General features: G+C 38.8%; 1 protein-coding gene across 3 annotated transcripts; it reads right to left on the bottom strand.

Annotated features, from left to right (window-relative positions):
* Positions 1-1007: 1007 nt before the first annotated feature.
* ptprc (protein tyrosine phosphatase receptor type C) lies at positions 1008-24450 on the bottom strand. Of its 3 annotated transcripts, XM_083940196.1 has the most exons (32): positions 24404-24450; positions 24096-24197; positions 19832-19852; positions 18634-18822; positions 18378-18488; positions 18140-18169; positions 17717-17983; positions 17387-17614; positions 17184-17297; positions 15827-15961; positions 15573-15728; positions 14454-14594; positions 13932-14146; positions 11491-11551; positions 11275-11383; positions 11028-11065; positions 10649-10758; positions 10321-10411; positions 9806-9882; positions 9639-9675; positions 9427-9530; positions 9017-9142; positions 8269-8426; positions 6921-7056; positions 5626-5775; positions 5423-5513; positions 5162-5298; positions 4776-4910; positions 4270-4392; positions 4004-4164; positions 2762-2897; positions 1008-1923 (listed from the first exon to the last, which is right to left on the bottom strand). In XM_083940196.1, the coding sequence occupies exons 2-32, from the start codon at positions 24148-24150 to the stop codon at positions 1609-1611; spliced, it is 3957 nt and encodes a 1318-aa protein (XP_083796322.1). In that variant the 5' UTR covers positions 24151-24197; positions 24404-24450; the 3' UTR covers positions 1008-1608. The 3 variants fall into 3 exon arrangements, with proteins under 3 accessions (XP_083796322.1, XP_083796323.1, XP_083796324.1); XM_083940197.1 differs by lacking the exon at positions 24404-24450 and having other exon boundaries at positions 9427-9524; positions 24096-24384; XM_083940198.1 differs by lacking the exons at positions 18634-18822; positions 24404-24450 and having other exon boundaries at positions 24096-24384.
* Positions 24451-24715: the final 265 nt, after the last annotated feature.

The raw sequence follows: 24715 nt of genomic DNA, 5'->3' as shown, positions 1-24715 counted from the left end.
TCTGAGCCTGAGTGTGAATGAAGTCAACAGTATTTGATGGTTTTTATACATAGATTATTATTTTTTGTACATTGTATTTCTATTTGTGATGGATATTTAGAGATTTAATATAAATTTGTAACAGGTAATTCACTGAATCAATTGAAGATGCAGTTCCGATCAGTGAAAGTAACTTTGTATCGAGACGTAAGCTCACAAGCTCATTGTAATTTCCATGTGATGGATGGATTGTTTATATGACTGTCTTGCATTTGAGAAAACTGCTCATGTTGTATGTTGTGTGTCTTACATTTTGTAACTGTTTGCCTTTGACTGTGATTACACAGCTGATTTCAAATGTGATGAAAGTCAATTATTATCAACAGTTTTATCCTCTGTCTTTTATATTATATTTTAGACTATTTTAAATTTACTTGTACACCTTTTCAGCGACTTTTGTGTTTTGTTTTAACCTTAATTAAGCTAAAGCATTTTCTAAAACAGCTGAACATCTGCTTACCAGTTGAGCCAGTCTATTAAGCAGTTGAAAGTATAGTTAGGGAAGTTATTGTTTGGGAATCAAACTGACAACCTTTAGTCAGAAAACTCTTGGGTTTTTTTTTTTTAACTTTAGAGCACTATTTTCCCACATCTTTACATCTTCTGATGAGCATTAGTGTTCTTTGCGCTTAATATTGCTTAATCATGTTTGGTGAACGTAAATATGTGACAACCAACAGAGCCCTGCCAACGTCAAACCAGTGAGAAGAGCACTTTCATGCCAAATAATCAAAGTGGTTCAAACTTTGGCATAAAATGTTCATGCAGGAACCCATCGCATATAGTAAGATGCTGTAAAAAATGTATCAACTTGGTAAATCCAATCTAATAACATTCATCCATGTGGATAACCACAATTTTAAAGTCCCCCTCCAGACTTGGTTTAAAGAGACAGGTGCTAAAGTGGAGAATAAATATTCAGACACACAGTATGAGAAAAATAAAGTTTTTTTGAACATGTATTTTTTTTTAACAGAATGTGAACATGTTCTACAGGAAACCCAAACTACAATGATGGACCTGAAAATGAGCATACTATCTCTTCTTTAATAAGCAAATACTAACTAAAAGTCTCTTTGTAAGTCTCTTTTGATGAAATGACACAGTGTCACAGAAGACGTTTTAAAATGAACGACTAAATAATTAAAATATGCCATATATATATAAATGTAGACGACAGTATTCACTTATTTAAGGAGAATAAAAATACTGAAACTAACTCAAACTCAACATGCACTTATAGAAGGCTATAAAACAACAACTTATCTAAGGTATGTATAAAATTAGTAGTTTGACAAAACAGCATTTATAGTAAACTTTGCTCACAGAATGTATTATTTGCAAACCTTACACTTTTCCTGCTGAAATATTTATGACTTAGTTTGAATCGTGTTTTTTAGAAATTTACATTCAAATATTTGATCAAATCCTTTAACAAATTTCAACCAAAACAGCACTGTGTTAACGCTTCACAATGTTCGTACATTCATAAAATAATTAAAAGAAAGCATTCTGCTGAAGCTGCTTATTCCCCAAAGTAAAAGGCACAGCCATCCACCTGCCACCCCCTCACACCTCCACAGTGACAGTGGCGTCATCGCTGGGGATCTCCAGTGGAGTTGTCTGTGCGGACACTTTTTCAGACTCCTCTTTCTTGTCGTCCTTCCCTCCATCAGCCACAAGAGGAGTGCTCTCTGCCTCTCCCTGCTGGTTGTTGCTGGTAGTGTTGGCTGGATGCTCAACCTTTTCCTCTGCTGCTGCTGCTGCTTTGGTTTCATTGACAACATGGACAGAGTCGGTTGCAGAGGCCTGTACTACTTTTGCTTCCCCGTTCTGGACAGGGAAGACTCCTTCAACTGTGTCATACAAGAACCGGTACTGCTCCTGTAAGAGACACAAACAGATTTGAGTGGAAACATAAATAAATGGTACGATTCTGTAGAGTAAACATTTTATTAGTTGTCTAGCTCAGCTCACACCATCATGCACTTTTCTAAATACCCCATAAAACTGCTTTAATGATAATCTGGTGATATTTTATAATTTTTCTTATTGTCAACAAATGTCATGAAAAAACAACAATTAATTTATCCTTCCAAGTGTTACCTGTGTGGCTAAAACCTGATATACTACAGTTGGTTCATCTGTGCCACAGACCTTCAAAATCTATTAAAACACATTGAACACAGATGTCTCACTGCTGTCTCACATGTTCCTTCATTACGATGAACATGGGCGAGGTGGTTTATTTTGAGTCGATGACACGTACACCGTTCCTGCTGCTGTAAATACTCACTGAAGCACACTTAACCCATTATTTCACATTCAAAGTCAGCTAAAACAAAGCTAAAGAGTCGTGCTGGTGAAGTGAAATACACTTATATATTTTAACCTGGTATCCCCATGTATTTCTGTGTAAGTGACTAATGGCAAAAATGTCGTAGTAGTCAGAAACTTTCATTACAATCTCAGTCAGTGGCAAAAACAAATACTTTTAGAGGACGTATATTGTCGGTGCGCAGCTGCCCCGTTGGATTACATTGAAGCTGGGTTCACAGTGGCTATGCTTCAGCATTCATGCTAAAAATAAAAAGCTGTCTCCATTAGTCACTTAGACAGAAATACATGGGGAAATAGGGGCTAAGCTGAAAAATACTGAAATTCCCCTTTAAAGCTGTGTAACAGTGTGCTGACAATCAGACACCGGGTTCCTCTTTCTTACCAGGCTGGAGAGCATGCCTTGTCTCTCCTTGCGGAGGGTTTTGGCCACCTGGAAAACATCCACCAGCTTCTCAGTCTCAGCGCTGTCCAGCAGGCTCCACAGAGCACAGAAAATCCCTGAACGTGACGAGCCATCACTGGGACGGACACACACACACACACACACACACACACACACACACACACACACACACACACACACACACACACACACACACACACACACACACACACACACACACACACACACACACACACACGCACACACACAAACACACACACACACACACACACACACACACACACACACACACACACACACACACACACACACACACACACACACACACAATTAAGAAAAACATTTAGTAATTTGCCCCATTAATCCCTTCAACTACTCATTTTCCAGGTCATGGGAGGCTGCAGCATGATTACAATTTATATATTTACTATTCAGATATTATGATTATATTAGAATGCTGTAGTTAATTGCCACTGGGTTAAGGATTTCACTAGAGATAAAATTATATATATATTAATGTATTTATTTTCAGAAAAACTAATCACTGATGTGTTGATTGGCCATTCCTGTACTGTTCACACATAATCAATCATGATTGATCATCACAGCTTTATTTACTTTGCTGTAAGAAGCTTATTAAATGTATTGCTCAGACTAAGCCAATACATGTTTTAGTGCATCCTTAAGGTTAATGCTTAAAGGTGGAAAAATATGGGTCCAATTACACAATCATGATCATACCTATGGATGATTTAATGCTGACAGTCCATTCCAACTGGTGAAACTGAACAAACAAGCTCGACACAGAAGAGAATCATATACATGTCTTCCTTGAAATGAGGTGGTACTACAACTGTGATTAAACCACAACTGATTAAATATGTTTTTAGTAAGATATTTTACATTCATTTATAAAGTAAATGCTTGGTGATTTGTTCAAGCGTTACAAGACCGGTGCCCCCCAATATGTTCTGACAAATTTTAGAGGCTAAAATGAAAATCTGACAGCTTTGTTCTATAAATACTTTATTCAAAAAGGTATGCCACTATATAGCTTAAAGTGAAGTGCTGTCAAAAGATCTGTGACCTTTACCAAGCTCTTTAAAATGACCTCATCAGAGTGACAACTTGGATCTGCCCTGCAACTCAAGTAAGTGGGGAAGTTTTGTCCTCCGTAGAATACTGAAGGCCTAGAGGACATTTTCTGCGAGGCTGTCTTACTTGCAGTGGACCACGATAGACATGCTCCTGTGTGATGTGCTGCTGCCACAGCTGTGCCTGATGTCCTTGATCATGTCCGAGAGATCTTGAGGTTTCTCCGGCAGCTCGCCACTCGCCCACTTCAGGAACTGGAACTGTTTCACCGACCGACTCTCTTTCCTCTGTTGACAGGAGAACAGCTTGTGACGTTGAAATGACCGGTCACATCACTGGCTGATAAATATGAGAACAGAGCAGACTTTATTAGAAGCTTGTTGTCGCGTTACCTTGACATGACGGAGCAGCATGTTACGGCTGATGAAAGTTGGAGAGGTGTCTGTGCTTGCCACTTCAACCTCAAAGTCCCCATATGTTTTCTTGTCTTTATCCCAGTAGACACAGTCGGACTCCTTATAGCAAGAAGACACACCACAGTACCACATTGTAAAAACACATTTACTGTATATAGGCTGGTGTTTTTATAAGCAGGTTGCTTGCAATCGCTTTTGGTTTTATTCTTATTTTTATTTAGTTTGTTACATTTGCTTTTATTGTTGAGTATCTCTTTTTGATTTATGAATTGCATTTACATGTGTTTTCATGCTGTGTACTTTTATGCATTTTTGTTATTGATTAATTGTTGAGCACTTTAGAACCTCTGTTTTGTGCTTTATTCATTTAGTGCTAAATAAATAATGTTTACTTACTAACATAACAAACCAAGAGCATTTATATTATATTCTATATGTAAGGTGCATACATTAAATTTAATTATATGCGCATGATACTTTACCTTATCTCCCTCACTGCAGTGTGAGAGCATGACAATGGTAGATGCTTTCTTCTGGTAAATCATAGACCAGAAGTCAGCCATGGTGTCTGGCAGTGGAGTCTGTGCTGCAATGAAGGTGCGTGGGCCCCAGTATCCCTGTGTGGGCAAGAAAAAACTTCTGTCTATTGTTGTACACAATCCAAACAAATTGGATGTGGTACGTTTAATTAGAGTTGTTTTAAAATTCAACTGGAAGCACGAAAGACGGGAATTCATTAAGTGTTAATAACAACATGAACAGGAACACAGTTTGCTATGCTACGATGAAACAAAACACTGTTGTTCTTGTCTGAGGTAAACAGAAACATGCTAGTAAATTAGCTGAATATGTCAGTAAAATAACATACATCTATGTGGGAGGCATTGATGTATTTAGTGGACTCCTCATCCTCCTCGTCTGATGAATCTTCTTCATCTTCCTCATCGGGGTCACTGTCATGACTGCGTCCTTCATCTATCTTCAGCAACACTCGGTTGTAGTCATCTGAAGTTAAATTAAACATATTTACTTGCATGTACACTACAAACCGACTGAACATTCACAGATATATTACAGTTGATATTCTAGTGTAAAATTTAATTTGTTCCCTCACTGAACCGATACTCACATGGGATGACAGATGTAGAGCGATTCTTCTTGTTGTTCTCGTCTGTGACCCCTGTGTTGAATGTCCTCCAGTTTTTATAGATGGGCAGTCTCTGAATTGCAAGAAGAATACTTTGCATTATAGTGATATACAGTATTATTTTGGTCTGTAATTTCTTACATATTGAGGTGGGATCAGAAACACATTGTTGTCAAGTGCCATACCTCAAACTCCTCCTCCATTAAGGTGGGTTCATTGTCTGAGTTTTTCTGTTTGAGCGTGCTCAGTGTGCTGTGGAGCTCAGGGATAGTGATCTCAGTCTCTCCGAACTGATTGTGCTCCAGCAGCGCCTGGTGAATCAGGATGTACTGGGCCTGCATGAGGACAAATGCACTTAAACAAAGGAGATATAGTTCATTTTTCTTTTCTTCTTTTTTAAATTGTAATTTGTATTGCCTTTTCACATCATGGCCAGGGGACTACTGATGAAAACTAGCCTTCTGGCTAATTCTGGCTTTTTAAACCATGTGTAATCATGTGTTTTATGAAATTGCACTGTCCCCTTTCAAATAAACTAATACCTAATACCTAATTAAATATACATAAGAACAACTGCAATTGAGATACGTAATCCACATCTCAGATTTCAAATCTTTATCTAACTCATCCACAACTTTGTTGTCTCTGCCTCATTTTCTATGATGGGTTTAATAATAAAAATGCTGCTTTTGTAATGTGTTAACTTCATGAAAAAGAGTTGGCCTTCTGAATATGTTGTGCACTCACTGTACAAATACATGTGTGAGATTAAAAACACAAATGTACTGCACATGTTCATACACATACTGTGAACAACTTATTTTCGCCTCTGCCCTCTGGTGGGCGCACTCAACACTCTCAAAACACCATCACACTCCTTAAACCAGCCATGTTTTTCAAATGCTGTAAATTTATACTATGTCATAGTGCAACTCCCTCAAAATGTATTGTGTAACAGCTGCACATTAAGTTTGCCCCAAAATAATTAGAGAGATTCAACAGTGTGTCACTATAATAAAAATATAAATAAAATGTATTGTAAATTCATTACATTTTCTGTTACTTAATGAATTAATAAACATGGAATATACATGAGGATAATAAAGTTTGCCAATCTATTATTCAATTTCAATATTATATATATTATGAATTAATTGACTTAAACTGGAATCAAATCATTTATTTTATAAAGGCCTTTAAATATGACTTTTGTAATTCCTACTTGTGTGTGTACCCATCATATTCTCCCTCCCATCTGCTTGACCATTTACACATTAACATATAAAGCCCCCCCTGCATATAAAGTAATTTACTGACTTCCCAACAATATTTATTCAAATGCCCTTTGCACTGCCATGCATTCTTGCAACCGGATCGTAATATTGTAATGTTTTTCTACCTATTTGCTGTACATGATAGCTGTATCTATGCTTGTGTATCGTTGTCTCGCTGTAAGTATATGCACATTTTAAATTGATACCTCTACTTGAACCATTAGACATCTTTGTCTGCGGAGTCTGACTACGTAACCGTAGATGTCCACTCTGCCCTCCGCCTCCAGACACTCCATCATGGCATCGATGCCAATGTAGGTGCCTGTCCTGCCAACACCCGCACTAAACATGAGATGATAACATTATGTTAATATATTATGTTAATATATTTTTGTATACATGCATATCAGTGGCATGTAAAGGTAAAGTCAAGCATTATATTTCAAGCAAACAGAGACAGGAAATAGTCTTATGTATTCTTTTTTTGGATCACCATTATCTGTCACTAAGGCAGCAGCTACTCTTCCTGGGTGATGTGATGCGTAAACCTGATTCCTAATGATATCTGTTTTTTTCTCAGTTCAGATGTCATAGAAGCAATGTTCGGAGATATATCTGAAAAGACACTTGAACCACCAATGACACATTAGTAGAAAGAAAGTAATCCAGTCAGAAACAAGTAAGTTAGGAAATGATCTTGGTATTACATTGATATGAGCATGAATTTCACTGTTATTGCACACAGTAAGTATAAGTAAAGCTAAATGTAATGCTAGAAATTAACCAATGAGGTATGTATTGGTGATGTTAAAGCTGCAGTCGGTAAGTCTGCCAGATCGAGTTGAATGTTAACAACTCTCACGCCCCTCCCCAACTACCATCGAGCTCCTCCACTCCCTCCCATCGAGTGCTTGTCAGCGCGAGTGCACCAGATTCCCTTGAACGCACCCGCCTCTTCTCTCATCAATAAACAGCATGGAGTACATGCTACACGGAGGTAGGCTGGCTTATTTACTCATAGATGGCAACTGCTAACGTCATTTAGTGTATGCCTAACTTGAGGCGTGTGCCTATGATATTGTAACATGAGCGAGGGGGGGTCTCTGGTGTGTGCACGACCTGTGAACTGCACTGAGTGGACAGGATGATACGGGCGCGGTGGATTTTTGCAAAATAAACAATCAGCTCTAGGTGCAGGTAGAGTCGCGTTTTTTTGTGTGTTATGTTGTTCTATCAGAGCATAGTGTCTACTTCAGTGAATATGATCAAACAAATGTTGCCGACTGCAACTTTAAGAAGGTATATGACTGTGAAATATACAAAATGAACAAATGACAAATAAATGCATCTCCAGTACGTCAGTAATGCAATAAATAAGGGGACATTATTTTGAACTGAAACAATTGGAAATGGGAAGATACTGGCATACATCAAATCCAGTCTAGCAAATGCACAATTTAGTTCTACTATTAGAAAATTAAATGCTATACATTTAGATATTTGTAACAATCAGAAGTGGATGTTAGCTGACCACAAATGGGAGATTGTAATTACCTGCAATGAACGACAATGGGGCCACTGAAGAAATTCTTGAAAGCGTTGACACGCTGCCTCAATTTCAAGAGGAGATGTGGCTCCCCGGGGACACCGTGGTCCGGCCAACTCATGAACTGGATGTGGGTCACCTCCCTCTCTGAGTTCTTCTCCCTCTTCTGCAGACACACAAACACACACACACACACACACACACACACACACACACACACACACACACACACACACACACACACACACACACACACACACACACACACACACACACACACGTTATGGAAACATGCACTAAGAACACAGATTTATTAATATTCAATCAAGTGTATTTATGGAGATGAAGATGAACAGATAAACATGTAACCCCTCCTAGAGTGATCCCTACCAATAACCTGCCATGTACATTTTTATGATCCATACTGTTAACGTGATTTTGGAATTGTATATATTGTATATATTTTGGATATGCACTTTATTGTTATTGTATCTTAGTTATTTTATATTTCCACACTCCCCACTTTGTATTGCAGGAATTTCCCTTGGTTTAAAAACATTTTACACACACACACACACACACACACGCACACGCACATGCACGCGCACGCGCACACGTTCACACACGCACAAACACACACACACACACACACAAACACACACACACACACACACTAGCACACACACCGTACCGTAGTAATGCAGTAATGACATACATTTTCACTATTGAACTATTAAACTGTTGATGGAGACTCACATTAGTTAGGCTGAGATGGCGGATGGTGTAATCTGGACAACGGTCCTCTGAGTTCAGCTTCACTATAAACTCCTCATAGATCTCTGTCTCCCGGTCTTGAGACGGCCAGTACTGCGCACACTTGACCTGCGATGCAACATGCAAGAGGAGGGAGAAACAGTCACAAAAAAATTGAGTAACACATCAGTGACATTGCAGTTATAGAGAACTTTGTACTAAGTATGAGAAATATGCAGATGATGCATGTAAAAAGCCAACTTTTACAGATAAAACAGGAAGACACCAAGTATGGGGGCTATAGTAAGATGTGTGTTTAATTCATTCAGTTATCATACAGAGGACAACATTCAGCTAGTACCACTGCAACATGATAACCAAAGTCAACAAAAAGGTAAAACTACTATTCTTACCCTGTTTCCCTCTTCGCAGCGTGTTACCATGACAATGATAGAGGACTGCTGCTCCCAGACCATCCTCCAGAAGTCACTCACAGTCTCTTCCTTCGGCCCTACAACTCACAGAATGTATTCACTATACACAGGCATGTACACTTAGTATCAACCAGAAACATTAAGCAAGTGCACTGACTGAGTGTGTGAAGAATAGGAGAACTTTGCTTTACCTTGAGCTGCAATATACTTTTTGGATTCCTTGTACCCCTGCAGCAAGAAAACAAATGATGATGATGCAGTAGCCCTTTAATGTGAGTATTCTTGAAGTTATTTTTAAAGGTTTTATCATTCTTAAACTGCATCAGTAGTAGTAAAAGTAGTGGGATCTTTTTCATACATCAATGAAGCTGGCGTTGATGTAGTCACATCCCGGCTCTCCATTCCCGGTGGTCAGCTGGACACGGTTATAATCATCTGGTTCGAGACAAAATAAGTAAATAGATAAAAATATCAGACACCTTAAAAACTGAAATGAATGACAGTGTACATTTTTTTTTTTGAAATTCAATTAACTTTAGTGAGATATAACCTGAAATATATTAGGCATAGCTCACATTGATGGAAAAACCTCTTAATCCAATAGGGCATTAAAACCAAGATGCCACTGATTTGCAATATTTCCCACAATAGTTCAATACATCTAGAGATATTAAAGAAATGGCTGCCCCAGCATACACAGTACGGCAAGCTGAGTTTCACGGTAAACAATAACTGATGACTGAACCGGTGATTTACTGTTTGTAGGGGAATCTTGGTGGTAAAAAAAGTGAATAGAAATACACATTTCACACCTGGTAAGTGATTTTTCTCTCTTTTATCTAGAAAGCTTTGTGTGTTGTTGGACAGACTCACATGGCAGGATATCAACGTAGCGGTTCTTGGGGGTGTTGCAGGGCTTTTTGGCCTCTTTCACTGTGTACCTCGAGAAGATTCTGGGAATGCTCTGAAAACAGAAACATATCATTTGCCATAGCCAAAGATCAAGGAGCAATTCTCAAGTACGGTTCACACTCTTTCTACTGTATAATTGGCCAACACCTGTAGCGTGCACATCAAAACCTCCGTGGTACAAGTCAAGACCTTTGTTATATGCCATCTCCCTCTGTGCCACTCCATTGTAAGCCATCCAAAAAAATACAAAAAAATAAGGCCCCCAAAACAACATGGATATAAATTATACCTGAAACTCATGCAGGAAAAGTCTTCCCTCATCAGCAAGCTTCCTCTTGTAGGCTTCCAGCAAGAACTCTGATGCAATTGGCTCAACAGGCAACAGATTCTCCTCATCATCTACAACAGCAAACCAGCCAGCAGATAAGAAACAGAAACATGTAACACTCTAACACTAACTTATCCATAGCCAGTATTCCAAATTGCAACATATTAAATACATTTCTGTGTTTTTATGAGTTATTTGTCTTGAAACACGATTCTACATTATCTAACAAGGAATAAAGGAATACATCTGTATCATAACATTATAACAAACTTAAAGACTGTATAATCATCTGGTTCAAGGCAAAATCCAGTGGGAAAACAGGAATCAAAAGTCTACTCACTTGCTATTGAAATAAGCATCATGTTTTCACCCAGGTCACTACAGAGAAAAAAAAAGATTGAATTTAAATGATATACAGATACAAAGAGTTTTATAACGGTAATGTTTCTGTCTAAATGCAATAATAGTACTGTAAATTAAATTATATCGCCTTAACAGTAGAAAACCTGCAGGTGTAGCTATGCAAAACAGAACATTCACACAAATACATAAAAGCCAGAGACAAATGAACGCAGAATGATCCTTACTGTGACTTCCTGCGCTTCAGAATGTAAATCTTGTAGATAACCAAAAGCAGAGCCACAGACGTGAGGAGGATGAGGAAGATCAAAAACCCAATGACAGCTTTGTCATTATCTGAAAAGTGATTGGAAATAATATCACAGTGGTGACATTTATGTTAAAGATGCAGTGTATAGAGATAGATGTGATAAATGTGTGGTATTAATTAAAGCAGCACATACAGGAAGTGGTGACAGTTTCTTTCCTGGGATTGCTCTCAAGTTCTCCGTTGAAAACAGTCACCTGAAAAGAAAGAAAAAAATCTTAATCCATGGCCAAAGACGATAAATTCAGTATGGAAAGGAACATTTGTTCCAATTGGTCTAAAGTCTTGAAATCTGGTATGAACAGAACAACTTTAAATGTTTTTATATCACATGAAAAATCATAATTATGCTGGAGTTGTGAAGGGAATACTGCTTCTATCCTACATACATTTGGACATGTCCAGCACTTAAGGGGGACATGTGAAAAATGCACTTTTTTAATTAATTAATTAAGTTCAGTTGTGTTTCTGGAGCGCTTACCAACCCACAGACTGAAATAAGACGACCAATCAGTTTTTGTGAGCTGCCTGAATCAGAAAACACAGGACTCAACAATCCATTCAGATTGGGCTTCCCTATATGTCAAATGCAGGCTCATTAGAGTAGATCGACCCTCACCTGACCATCGCCATGAGAACTACCTTTAAGGTGCACCATATTTATCTCATAAGCAAACAAGGTAAGAAAGACAACATATCAAATGTTGAAACTAAGAAATGTCATTGTTTTTTGAAAATGATACGCCCATTTTAATGACAGCAACATGTTTCTAAAAGAGTTGTGACAACAAAAAGAGTGTAAAAGTTTTGCAATGCTAAAAGAAAACACCTGCTGGAACATCTCTCCATTAATGAGGTTAACTGGCAACATATTAGTGACATGACTGGGTATTAAAAGAGCATCCAGACAGGCCGAGTGTTTCTGAAGTACAGATGGGAAGAGATTCACCACTGTGTGAAAGAGTGCACTGACAAATAGAGCAACAATATAACAATAGTGTTTCTCAATGTAAAATGGTAAATAATTTGGGTATTCATCGTCTACAGTCCATAACATCATTAAAAGATTCAGAGAATCTGAAGAAATCTCTGAACACAAGAGGCAAGACTGGAAACCAATATTGGTTGGTGGAGATCTTCGGGCCGTCAGAAGTCACTGCATTAAAAACAGACAGATTCTGTAGTGGACATCACTGCATGAGTTCAGGAACACTTAAAAACATTAACACAGTTCATCTGAATCCACCAATTACAGCTGAAACTCTAGCATGCAAAGAGGAAGCCGAATATAAACCAGATCCAGAAACGCTGTCGCCGTCTCTGGGCCCGCGCTCATTTAAGACGGACTGAGGGGAAGTGGAAAAGTGTCCTGTGGTCTGACGAGTCAACTGTTTTGAAACATGTTGCTGACATCAAATACAAAACTTTCATCAATAGTGATAGTAAAGGATTTTGGAAAATTTAAGAAAAATGTGAATATTGTGTTTATTAAATATCTTCCATATGATTTTGATTTTTAAAAATATTTTTTACACTGTGTGTGCATAACTTTAATACAACAACTTCTTATCATACTATATTTAGTCTTTCGGCACATGGGACTAATGTCTTTTCCTGAAATATAATAGAATTTAAATATACTAGAATAACGGCCTACTACTGTATACAACTGGTATGCCTTCGACAACCAGTCATTTTTCAGTTTACAACTAAACTGTCCAGACTTTCATATAATATATGTACTGAAGGGATTTATTGACAAACGTGGATGCTTCATACAGATCTTGAACCCGACAGCAAAGAAGATCAATCTGGATGTTAAGATGTGACCGAGCGCCCTTTCAAAATATGATATCCGGGTCCAAGCCGGTCCAAGCCTCGTACTTCTGCAACACCACAGTGCTCTGTTCCCCTTTGTTTGAACCGATCTGAGTTTTTTTAAAACAACGTCATTGTCATTTTACCTCTTTCTTATCGATGAAAAAGATGTCTATCTGACAAAAGAGGTGATCCAAATTGTTCACATGTTCGGCTGTTGTTGTCTGTTTTGTTTCAACGGAGCGTTTGGACCCGGAACCACAGTTTCAAGATTAGTGTCACCAATTCAGTATCCGACCAAATATCCCCTTCTGTTCCTGAGTAATAGCATTGAATAATGACTAGAAACATTATGATGTCACATTGAGCTTGACCTTTCACCTCCAAAATCAAAATGAAATCAGTTCATCCTTGAGTCCAAATGGACATTTGTGCCAAATTTAAAGACCTTCCCTGCAGGGGCTCCTGAAGAGATTGTTCACAAGAGTGAGACGGACAAACCGAAAACATAATGCCTCCAGCCACGGCTCAGATGGCACAGAGGCATAAAAACAGGAGTCCTTTGTCATCAAAGACTAAACATAGTATGAAAACTTACATTTAGTCTGTACAGTACATTGATTTGACTGATTTTGAAAATGTCTTTACAGAGAACATTTTCACCAAAGGAGATTCAAAAGTTCAGCTAAGAAAGCTGCAAAAAATGAGGAATAAAGTTGAAATAATCTTGTCAAAATCAAGAATTAGGATTATACAAACCTCCAGTTTGTATTCTGTCAAGTAGCTTAGATCTTTGAATTCAAACTCGCATGTTTTATTTTCCAGCTTCTTCACAAGAGCACCATTATGATAAAGACGTGCAAAGAAATTACGAAGGTACAAAGGTCCATTAAGACGTTTTCCAGCAGCACAGGTCACTCTGATCACGTTATTCTCTGGAACCTTCACATCCAGTGGAATAATATCATCTGGTACTGTAAGAAAAATAACATATTTATGGATTTTATACTTACACACTTAAAACACTGTCTTAGTTTGCTATAACAACAGTTTTAACACTGATTAGCATCAGTTGTGTGCTGCTGTATTGGCTGCCAATAGTGATACAAAAAAAAAAAGTTAAATTTGCCTTTTAAATTGATCTTTGTGTTAATCCATATATCCCAGAAAGCAGTTACAGTTTGTGATGGTGGAAGTTGTGTGAGGGGTCTGTAGGTTTGCTTCATATCATACAGATGTGTAATGTAATCTTTCCCAAAAGTAACATTTTCAGACACTTACTTCCACTATCAGTCCTGACTTTAACATCAGTTGGTTTGGTGACTTTCCTGTTGTTATATCTTGGTTGGACTTTACAGGTGTAGTCGGTGAATGGTTTCAGTCCGGTGATATTACAAGTTCCTCCTGTTGGATTGTTGTTAGCTGGAAGTGCAGCACAGTTTCATGAGTTGTTTGGTTGTTAGACTGAATAACAAGACAGTGAACACAAAATAACAGCAATATACAACAGCTGATTGTTTTGTTGGTCAAGTTACTCATGAAGTAACAAGAAAATGGATATCAATCAATGAATCAATTAATGAATCAATCGATCAATTACTCAATCAATCAAGTGTCATTGGCCTAGTTCAAAGTCCTCAGAGGGAGGAGACGGTCGGGATGGATGGGACCAAAAGACACCAAGGATTTACATCCAAGCAATCATTGCTCATGTCCCGTGTGATACCAAAGGCTTATTTTGAGTAAACATTTAAAAAAAAATATCTAACCATCCATTTTCTTCAACCACTTGTCCCTAACAGGCTCACAGGGTCCCAGCTAACATTGAGCGTGGGGAAGGTACAGCTTTTTCTGACCTTGTTTACTTCTTATGGAAACTCTGTATCATATTTTATGTCGTGTCACATCTTCTCAACCAATCTCAGCTTAATTACACCTACTACCATTCGGCAAACTAAATGCTTAGCATGGAGCACTGTAGAGCCATGGATGATTCAAATGTCCACAGTTTATTTCAGTATTTATGTAAACTGACCAGTAAAATGGTCCCCCAACGGGGAAATTTAATTTTTTCACTCTTATTATTAATCATGTTACACACACGCACAAACAGGACCTATACATGCAATTAAGGAGAGATGTTAGAGCGAGGGGGCTGCCAGTGACCGGCGCCCCGAGCAGTTGGGAGTTTGGTGCCTTGCTCAACAGTACCGAGGAGATGAACTGGCACCTCTCCAGCCACTAGTCCACGGTCCATACATGGTCCACACCGGGACTTGAACCAGTGACCCTACAGCTCCCAGCCAAGTCAACTATGGACTGAGCTACTGCCGCCCCAGTCAAAGTCAAGTCAAAGACTTCCAAAAGACCATTCTTGTAAATCTAAAAAATTGTACTCACTGCTGTGTTTCTGATCGGAGTGAGTATAGCCACAACTGCAGTCATAAGAAAGCTGTAGATGAGGAAGGACACGTCTACAGTTCTCACTGTAAGTTCTCCATTTCAGATCAATGGAGGTATTTGTTGGAGTCTTCTTTGTAAATATTATTTCAAGCTCTGTTGGAACACATCAGACATCAGTAACACTGATCTGGAGCTCTAGTTACCTTCATCTTTCTTATTATTGCACTGAGATAAAGTGAATATTAACTTACCACAGTCAACCCTGAACTTTATAGCTGTTGTGTGATTAGTTGTTTGGTTGTTGTTCTTGATCTGACCGGTACAGCTGTACTCTGTGAAGGGCTCCAGGTCAAACAGTTTCTTGGAGTCATTGAGTTTGCCGTATTCTGAGGAGACATGAGGATGACATCATTTCTACAGTAATTGGTGTATCTCTGCACTAATCAGCACTTACCTTTTGGGTTAAGATTAGATTCAAATTTGGACACATTCAGAAATAACTTTCTCTTACACCAAAAGAAAATTCTGATTCAGTTTTAAAGCAACAACTACTTTACCTTAAAGCTTCAAAATCACAGAACCGGGCAAGCGGGCAGTGATACTGGGTTCAGTGAAGAGGACCTTGATGTTGGAAGCTAAAGGCATATTTTCTGTATTTTCTCAAATGCTCTCAGGACAATGTCCAACAAATTAGATGTGAAGTTGTACTTTCACACATGTAGCACACAACAGGAGATTGTCTGTATCAGACACGTTCTCACTAACTGGAAATTCGCTGTTTTGTTTAGGTGAGGGCTGGCGTCTGGAGGCTGGACATGACAATGATAACACTGCAGCCACATAACCGGTTCTTAATTTGGTCATAAATAACAAAGTCTCCTAGGGCTTCTTTAATTTCTCTGAAGACATTCTTGTTGGCGACTTCAGTAAATGACCCTTCTTCTTCACTCTTGGATGTTTGTTTTCTTTCAGTTTCATGTGAACCGTATGACAGAGACGCCATCATCATCATCCTTTGTATGGAGCGTACAGGTTGAAGTCCATTTGATGTTCAATCCGACTGATTTGGACATTTCAGCTGTGACATACAGCTCCTCTGGGTTAATGTCTAGATAATATCAGGTTTACAGTGCATGAGTGAATAGGGCTTAAAGAAGAGTAAAGCAAAGGACTAGAGTAAATCTCTGACTGGCTTTTAGTTGTTGGCGGGAGATTCATGAAATAAAATGCTGCAAAAGAGACGCTGAGCTGGTCATCTTGCTGTCGGACTGGCACAGTAAGTAATATTAGCTGGTGTGTCTTGCGTTGTTGCACTTGCTTGATATTTTGCTTGTTTGATGTTAGCAAAGTTGTCAACTCACTAGTTTTTGATCATGAGTAATGTTATCATAAAATTGCACCTGTACAGCTGACTATATTTACTACAGCAGTGTAAATGTAGGGTCGCCATATTGCAAAAAACACAAATTCTTACATAATGTTGCTTTAAGAAAAATTGGTTGTCATCTTCATGTCTGTTAGTGTTACTATAGAGTGAGCATTTACTGCAAAAGATCACCACCTATTTCCATGTAAATCAGTTCACAATGTTGGTCTCTTTCCACTTACCCTGACAGGTGTAGTCAATGGTGAGATTGTTGCAGTTTGGAGGTAAATCTGGATCTATTGTTGCAGGAAGTTCATTTGGTGGTTTCTGATATATTTCACTTGGATTTAAGAAATCTGTAGAAAAAAGAAAGCGGCACACACATTAAACATGATGAACTCTGATCTACACCACATGCCGTTAAACAGGACTTTGCTGTACATACCAACACCGATGCTTTTGGTGAGGTTAAAGGAACCCAAACAGTTTTCTGAAGAGAATCTTGTTGTCAAATCTTTGCAAATGTCATCATAATCAGGTTTGATACAGAACTGTCTTGCGTCATATTTGCATGGCTGAACTGAACGTGTCGATAGAAAAGCGCTGATGTCCCAATCACTCCGGTAACAAACATATTTAGGCATGCAGCTGCCATCTGTAACGTCAAGTTTATCTGGAATACACAAGTGAAATGAAATGTTCAAATATGTGTGTTTGTATGATTTCTTAAATTTAAAGAAGATGAAATTCAACAGTATGAATTCATTTTACTCACTCATCCCAGTTGTCATGGTTTTATTTTCAAGGCGGTTACAGGGTGTTTCTTTGCCATCAACAAATGTCACATGATGCTCATACTCAGTACAGGGCTTCAGGTTCTTGATTGGATGTTCTGAGTCTTGCCTGGAGAACTGAACAGTTACATTTTTTCCAGTCCCTGGTCGTCCTCCTTCTTTAATGTTTATGGTGTAGTTTCCAGTGTTAACATTGTCAAGCATGTCAATCCTGAGGCCAAACTTGATCTGTGTGACAGTGTAAGAACCTGCACACGAGATCAACAGAGTCATAACATCACAAAGTTACTATAAACCACCTGATGACATTTTTTCTATCTTAGACTAACTGTATAAATCTAATGTAATAGCTTGAGATAATTACAGGAAATCAATATGATAAAGAATTGAACACTGATACTTACACTGTGCAGGTGGAGGGGCGTGTGTGGTGACTGGAGAGCACATTCAAGTGATTTTATAAAAGGAAACAACAAAACATTAATATATGATTATACAACTTTGAAATATACTTTTCCGAAGCAAGTTACAAGTGAAGCAACTGTCTGTATTTCAGGAACTTCTGGTAACCCACTGTTGTCAATAAGATTAACATCACAGCCCAATAGAAGAACAAATGGAGGTAAAGGAGAAAAGTCCAACCTTCGGTGGGAAGAGTCACTGTGGTGTTGGACGTGGTGATTGGAGGCAGAGAGACTGTTGTCTTTTTGGTTGCGATTGTGGGTGAGGTGCTTGCAAGAGGAGCAGCAGTGACTGTAAGATGGACAGCATGCTGGAGTTTACCAACAAGTGATACTTTACCACCACTTACCTGATATAAAGCATACATGGGCAATATATTGCTGAATATAGCGCTAATGTTTCCCGTAAAACTGTAAACTGGGTCTGAATACTTTACCAGACACGGTAGTTGAATTGCGTGTTGAAATTGGGAGGTTTGAAGTGAGCGTTGGTGAGATGCGTGGAGGTTTGTGGGAAGTTGTTGGGATGTCTGGAGACATGACAGGAGCTGCTGTCATGGTGCGTGGAGGTGGGGTGGTGGCAGATAAGGTGGTTACTGAAGGTAAAGTGGAATTTGTGGTGATGCCTGAAGGTAAGAGGGTTGGAAGGTCAAACCAAGCACAATATCACAATGCTAGTTCTTACTTCAATAAAAGGTGCCACATATAAAGTACGATGACCACTTAAATCCTGTTTCCTCTTGGTGCAAAAAGGACTTTGCTCAATGCTTCCCCTCATTTATGTCCACTACACATTTGTTTTAACTTGAAACATAGTGATAGTAGCACATAGTAGCACTGGGCAAAAGCAAATTTCTATTCAGTGGAGGAAAGGCCGTATTCAGCTTGACAGTGGAAATGGAATCCGGTTGAGCTTGACCTGAAGCTGGGAGTTCAAACACTTCCTGTTTTTGGTCTTAATACTGTCTTACTTTGTGTCAACAGGTTTAGGGACAGCATAATGACATCTTAAGTAAACAGTCAGTAAACTATTCTTAAACCAGATTTGATGAGGACTCGGCCTGATTTGAATGACAAGTTAGAAGACATTTTCCAAAAGCGTTCTCACAGAATCTGTAGGATAAACTCACATTGTTTATTCCTATAAAGCCAGGATCAGTGGATAAGATGGAAATGTATTTTCCAGTCAATAGGCCTTAAGTATCTATTGATTTCTGTGATTTGCCAATATTTACTTATTTTTGCTCTCTCTCGCTCTATTAGGTAATAGAACAGTTGAGAGGGTGGTGATCAGTTTTACGAGAAGATAAGAAAAAAACAATCTCATCTTCAAAGTCCACAAATTGTTTGTGTACAAGTAAACATACGTTTTAAAATGCATAAATATCATATAATCAAATTAAGATTGTGATATATTATAGAATATTAGATTTATATATTTGATCATTATATGTTTTATAATTGTGTAATATGTTTTCTCATTTCTCCACTCATTGTGCATAGAGGCACATGAAGAGATGAAACAGTATGAAGAGAGTGTGGGGGAGAGGGAGGCTGAGCTGCACAAGGTATAGCAGAGCTGCATCGTTAGAATTAAACACTTTATGCATTATATCAACAATTATTGCCACTCACCTGTTTTGTTTGCATCTTGACCTGTAATGGAGATAAAACATACAAGAGTACAGTGTTGTACATAGAATATGCAAAAGAAACAAAAAAATTATGTCTTAAAGTTGATTCATAATTCTTTATGTAAAGTTTTATTAAACCGACCACTTTATCTGAAAGATTAAAACTCCTGCAGGGCCAAAGCAGTATCAGGTCAAAAAGAGGAAAGCGACCATTGTTATCTGAAGTTCTGCACGAACATACAACCTGGTTGCTATGACAATGTAGCAGAAAGCCACACTTGCTATTTCAGAAGGCAAACCACTATTTCCTGCTTTGCACTGAAACCTAGAACCTCCAAGTACTCACAAAATGAGTTCAAGTTTGGACAGATAGCTAGCACACATTGAAGCAGAAATAGACTTTCACTCTTATATCCTCGTTCTTAGTTATCAGAAATGACAGCATCATCTAATAAAGATTAAAATATATAATAATATTTATGCTTAATGCTGTGTGCACTCAGTATGAACAAAGAGTAATTTACATCTTCATAAATTTGTTGATTTTTTAGCTCTCCAAACTCTGAATTCTGATATTAAAGTAGCAGTTTTAGTCATTTTTTTCTTCTTAATAATCACACTGTGCAAGGTGATGGAGGACAGTCAAACAACGAGTGTCATGTCAGGATGTGGTTTGGCGCACTCTTGTTTCACTGTGTCGAGCAGAAGTGCACGCTCTCTGTAGTGACATTTCAAGGCTTTCTGCTTTGTGGGGACTGATTTGAACTCTTTCAGTGAAAGGTTTATGAGATGCAATTGTGCTCCCGGAATATTTCAAGTAAACTGTTTCAGTTTGTTTTAGCTGTTTAGCAGTTTGTTTCTTGTTCACTGTCTGCAGGGCCGAGAGTGAAAAGGTGTGAGGCTGACATCAGCTTGTTCAGGAGTAGAGTTAGGGAGACAGAGACGAAATTCAACAGTGCAACAGTTACATTTTATTGATCAGAGCTCAAATGCCCCCACACGCCGGACATTTGGCAAATAAATTGATACGGTGTCTGCATCTGTCTCTCATGCATCAGTCTTCTCTCTATCAGTGTTAAGCATCAGTTTCCTTTTATCTGCCTCTACTTTCTTCTCATATTTTGCATTGGCAAGCACGCTCCCCCTCCTCCCAGAAACAGCTTAAATCATGCAGTATCCTTAACATGTCTGACCTCACTTCTTCATTTTACACGCTACACTTCTTCTTCTTTTCTTTTTTTTTTAAAATGAATTCTCAAGTAATTTACTTCTGCTCTGTGTCAGTGTGCCTGGTGCTCTGCTCTGCTCACTCTGCCAGGAAATGAAGACAACTCAGAATGGAACACGGAAGTGGTCAACATTTTGCTCACAAAACTCCTCTGCAGCTAAAGAAAGCTTGAAGACTTTGCATTTTGATGGGGCACAGTTGCTCTCACACACTTGGTTTTAATAAATGAATGTGGTGCCTATGTGATCTTTAAAACAAAGAAGAGCCAATTGAACGGAGTTTTGAATCAGATTTTGTCTGTCGGGAGAAAGCCCTTCTCACATTTTCTGCTATTTGGTTTTAGGGTAAAATACTGTATTATGTATACTTATTATATAAATACATGTGAAATGCCTAAAGTATCCCCTGTGTAATAAATAAATAAATAATTCTTCCTTCGCAGGGGGCACTTGTCTGCAGAAACAGCATGATCAAATTTTGATACTATGTCCATAAGTCAATTTAGCTGACAATAATTTTACTTGAGCAGGATTTTGAAAAGAGGACTTGAGCTTATTTTACTAATAAATAATAAATGGACTTCCTAGTCTTCTGACTACTCAAGGCGCTTTCACACTACTTGTCACATTCACCCATTCACACAGACATTCACATTGATGGCAGTGGATCTACCACACCACTTTCACACACGCATGCGCAGCACAGGGAGCAATTCAGGGTTCTGTGTCTTGCCCAAGGACATTGATATGCGGACCGGAGGAGCCGGGGACCGACCCACCGATCTCTCGAATGGAGGACGACCCGCTCTACAGCTGCCCTAATGAGTGTCTGAGTAATTCTTCCAGTACTGTGCAAACATCACTCTGTATAAATACTCCCTTACAATTAATAGTCTGGCATTCACAACTTCTGATGTAGTATCTGTGACATTTACCTAGTAAGTATGAAATGACATGCTTTTCAGGCTAAATTACTTCTGCCAGAGCTTTTTTTAAAAGATGGAAATGGGGTGAGAGAGAGAGGGAGACATGCAGCAAAGGGTCGCAGGTCGAGTCGAGCCTGCGGCCGCTGCCTCAAGGACCTTCAGCCTCTTTACATGGGGCGACTGCTCTAACCACTGTGCCACCAGCCGCCCCATCTGTCAGAGGTTTTTACGACCCTAGTCATGTTTATAGAGCCACCGAGCCTAGTGGCTTTAGTAATTATGACGGTGGCAAAACGGCTGGAAGTCAGGTGACGTAGTGTAAGAGCAGCAAAAAATTATGTGTATAGTCATAACAAACATTCTTATTTTAACCCAAACCACAATCTTTTCCTCACCCTAACCAAGTAGTTTTGTTGCCTAAACCTAACCAAACTGACCATTTCACAACATCAACCATGTGCAACAGTTACGTTTAGGTATAAGGATGTGTTGATCAGCCACTGGTAGGGGAAACGCTCTCGTAGGTCGTATTAGAGGGTAGGAACAAACAACCCACGTGGTTGCATGGGGCCGTTTCTCGAAATCGCAAAAAAAATTCACGAGACTCGATACACAACCACCTACAATAACCTCAACCATTAGATTTTGATGACTATTCTTAACCATCTAAACGTAACCATTCAAGGTTAATGCCTAACCCTTAACCATTTTGCAAGACTTCGTAATCTTGGGTTACCACCTAGAAAACACTGTTATGGGTTGGAGGACTTCTTGGGAGAGGAATGGTAATAAAGAAGAGTACTAACGGTACTTATTTACTATCCACCACTGGTTATATGCCATTGATTTAACGATAACTAATCAACACAAAGTTATTTAAAACACGGCCTCATTGATATCAGAAGATATTGCTACTTCAGTGTAAAGCTTTATAATTAAGATAAATGATGCTTGATCAATGGAAAAGGGAAGGCATATAAATAAGAAATGTCTGTTGATGCGGTGTACTGTGATGACTCACCTTGCCCGCTAACTGAAAATTTGCTATATGTTGGAACGACAAACACTGACCCTGACTGACATTAAAGGCAGCAGAGTGACATAAATAGAGTGAAGGGTTTATTACAGCTCATGTGTACAGACATCTGAGCTGAAAATAGCAGATATGATTTGATGTGCTGAACAGTAGCAGAACTCTAAGTGATGCAAGAGGCAGTAAGGTGGGTTTGACTTAGCACACACACTCACACACACAGATGTGTATCATACACAACACCCACAGCCACTAAGGTTGAAGTGAAGAGCTTGCCGGGACACACCCCGAAGATTCCTCTCATCTCTGACAGACAAACCCCCAACCCAACACACACACACACACACACACACACACACACACACACACACACACACACACACACACACACACACACACACACACACACACACACACACACACACACACACAATGTCAAAGCAGAACAGAAACATGATTGCAAAAATTCCCATAGCTTTGTACCGAATGAAAGAACACGGTTTAAAGAGAGTCTTCTTATTAACAGCAGTCTTTGATAAACATAACGGTTTATTCTTTTGCCAAAGGGGCTCACAAACCTGTCACTTTTCAGCTTCTCACATCACAAGTGTGCGCTGTAATGTCTTGTGTTCTTGGGTTTGGAAAGTTTCAGAAACGTGAAGTAGCACAAACGGAGGCGAAAACTCAAAGACATGATGTACTGTAGCTTGTCATTTCTGCCCTCAGTTTTTTACTTTAAATGATTGTATTATGTGTGGTGATGTCTTCCAGTTTTTGAAAAGAAGCAAATTGTCGAGCGTTTGCGCTGACAGATTCATGTCTCTATCTGAAGCGTGGAACATGTTTCACCTTTCCTCATAAACACGATCAACCATATGCTACATTTTCAAAAACAGCTAAGTTAGGAGTTTAGAATAAGACACCTCATCACCTACAGTTGGCTATGATTGTTGTGCATCATTTACAGATTTTTTTTTCTTCTTTTTGAATATTTTCAATTGACAGGCTTAAGAACACAACTTCATAAAACCCCTTTTCTTTTCCTTTCCTGACTAAAGAAGATAAAGACGGTTACTTACAGTTGGCCAGACAGATGATCCCAGCCCAGATCAGCAGGATCTTGAGACCTGCCATATCCAGGAGTTATGGGTGTGGACGGCCACACACCATACAGTATAGTCCTAGTGGTGACCAATAGGCAGATATTCACACGCCAAACCAAAGCTGTATTTCCAATTCTAAACTAAATTCTAAAACAGAATTAAGTAAAAAAAAAACTGACATATGTTTTCTGTCTTATCAGTAGATGCAGCTTCCTGGACTTGTTCCCCAAACCCTAAACCTCGCCTCTGGTTTCAAGTCAAGCAAGTGGTAGTGAAGCCTTTACCTTAGCGTTTGGTGACAGGAAGTTTCATTTCAGCTACGCCACCAAGAACAGGAAGTCTTCTCTCATCTAATCTTCACTTGCTTTTGCTCATGTGTGAACACTCTGACTTGTGAAAAAGGAAGGAATGAGTTTAGCTTCAGGGTGAAGCCTATTTTTTAACTTAAAGATTGTGTTCTGACATATCAGATGTTTAGATACATGCTCAATACATGACTGAGCTCCATATCAAAGGACAGAGAAATGAAAGAAAATGGTAATGTTAACACACACTGAGTCTTCAGCCTGTTTTGTGTTAGACTGTACGCAACTAGA

The sequence above is a fragment of the Echiichthys vipera genome, assembly GCF_963691815.1.
Source record: "Echiichthys vipera genome assembly, chromosome: 3".
NCBI lineage: Eukaryota > Metazoa > Chordata > Actinopteri > Perciformes > Trachinidae > Echiichthys > Echiichthys vipera.
Note: the sequence above shows the minus strand (reverse complement) of the source record. Positions and strands in the feature narration are given on the sequence as shown.

Excerpts from the sequence above, each read along its gene's own strand:
- ptprc (XM_083940196.1), bottom strand. The coding sequence starts at position 24,150 with ATGGCAGGTCTCAAGATCCTGCTGATCTGGGCTGGGATCATCTGTCTG. Across the intron at positions 17,615-17,716 it reads AACCATGACAACTGGGATGA|ATAAACTTGACGTTACAGAT; the intron begins GTGAGTAAAATG and ends TGTGTATTCCAG. Across the intron at positions 11,384-11,490 it reads AGAAACTGTCACCACTTCCT|ATAATGACAAAGCTGTCATT; the intron begins GTATGTGCTGCT and ends ATCACTTTTCAG.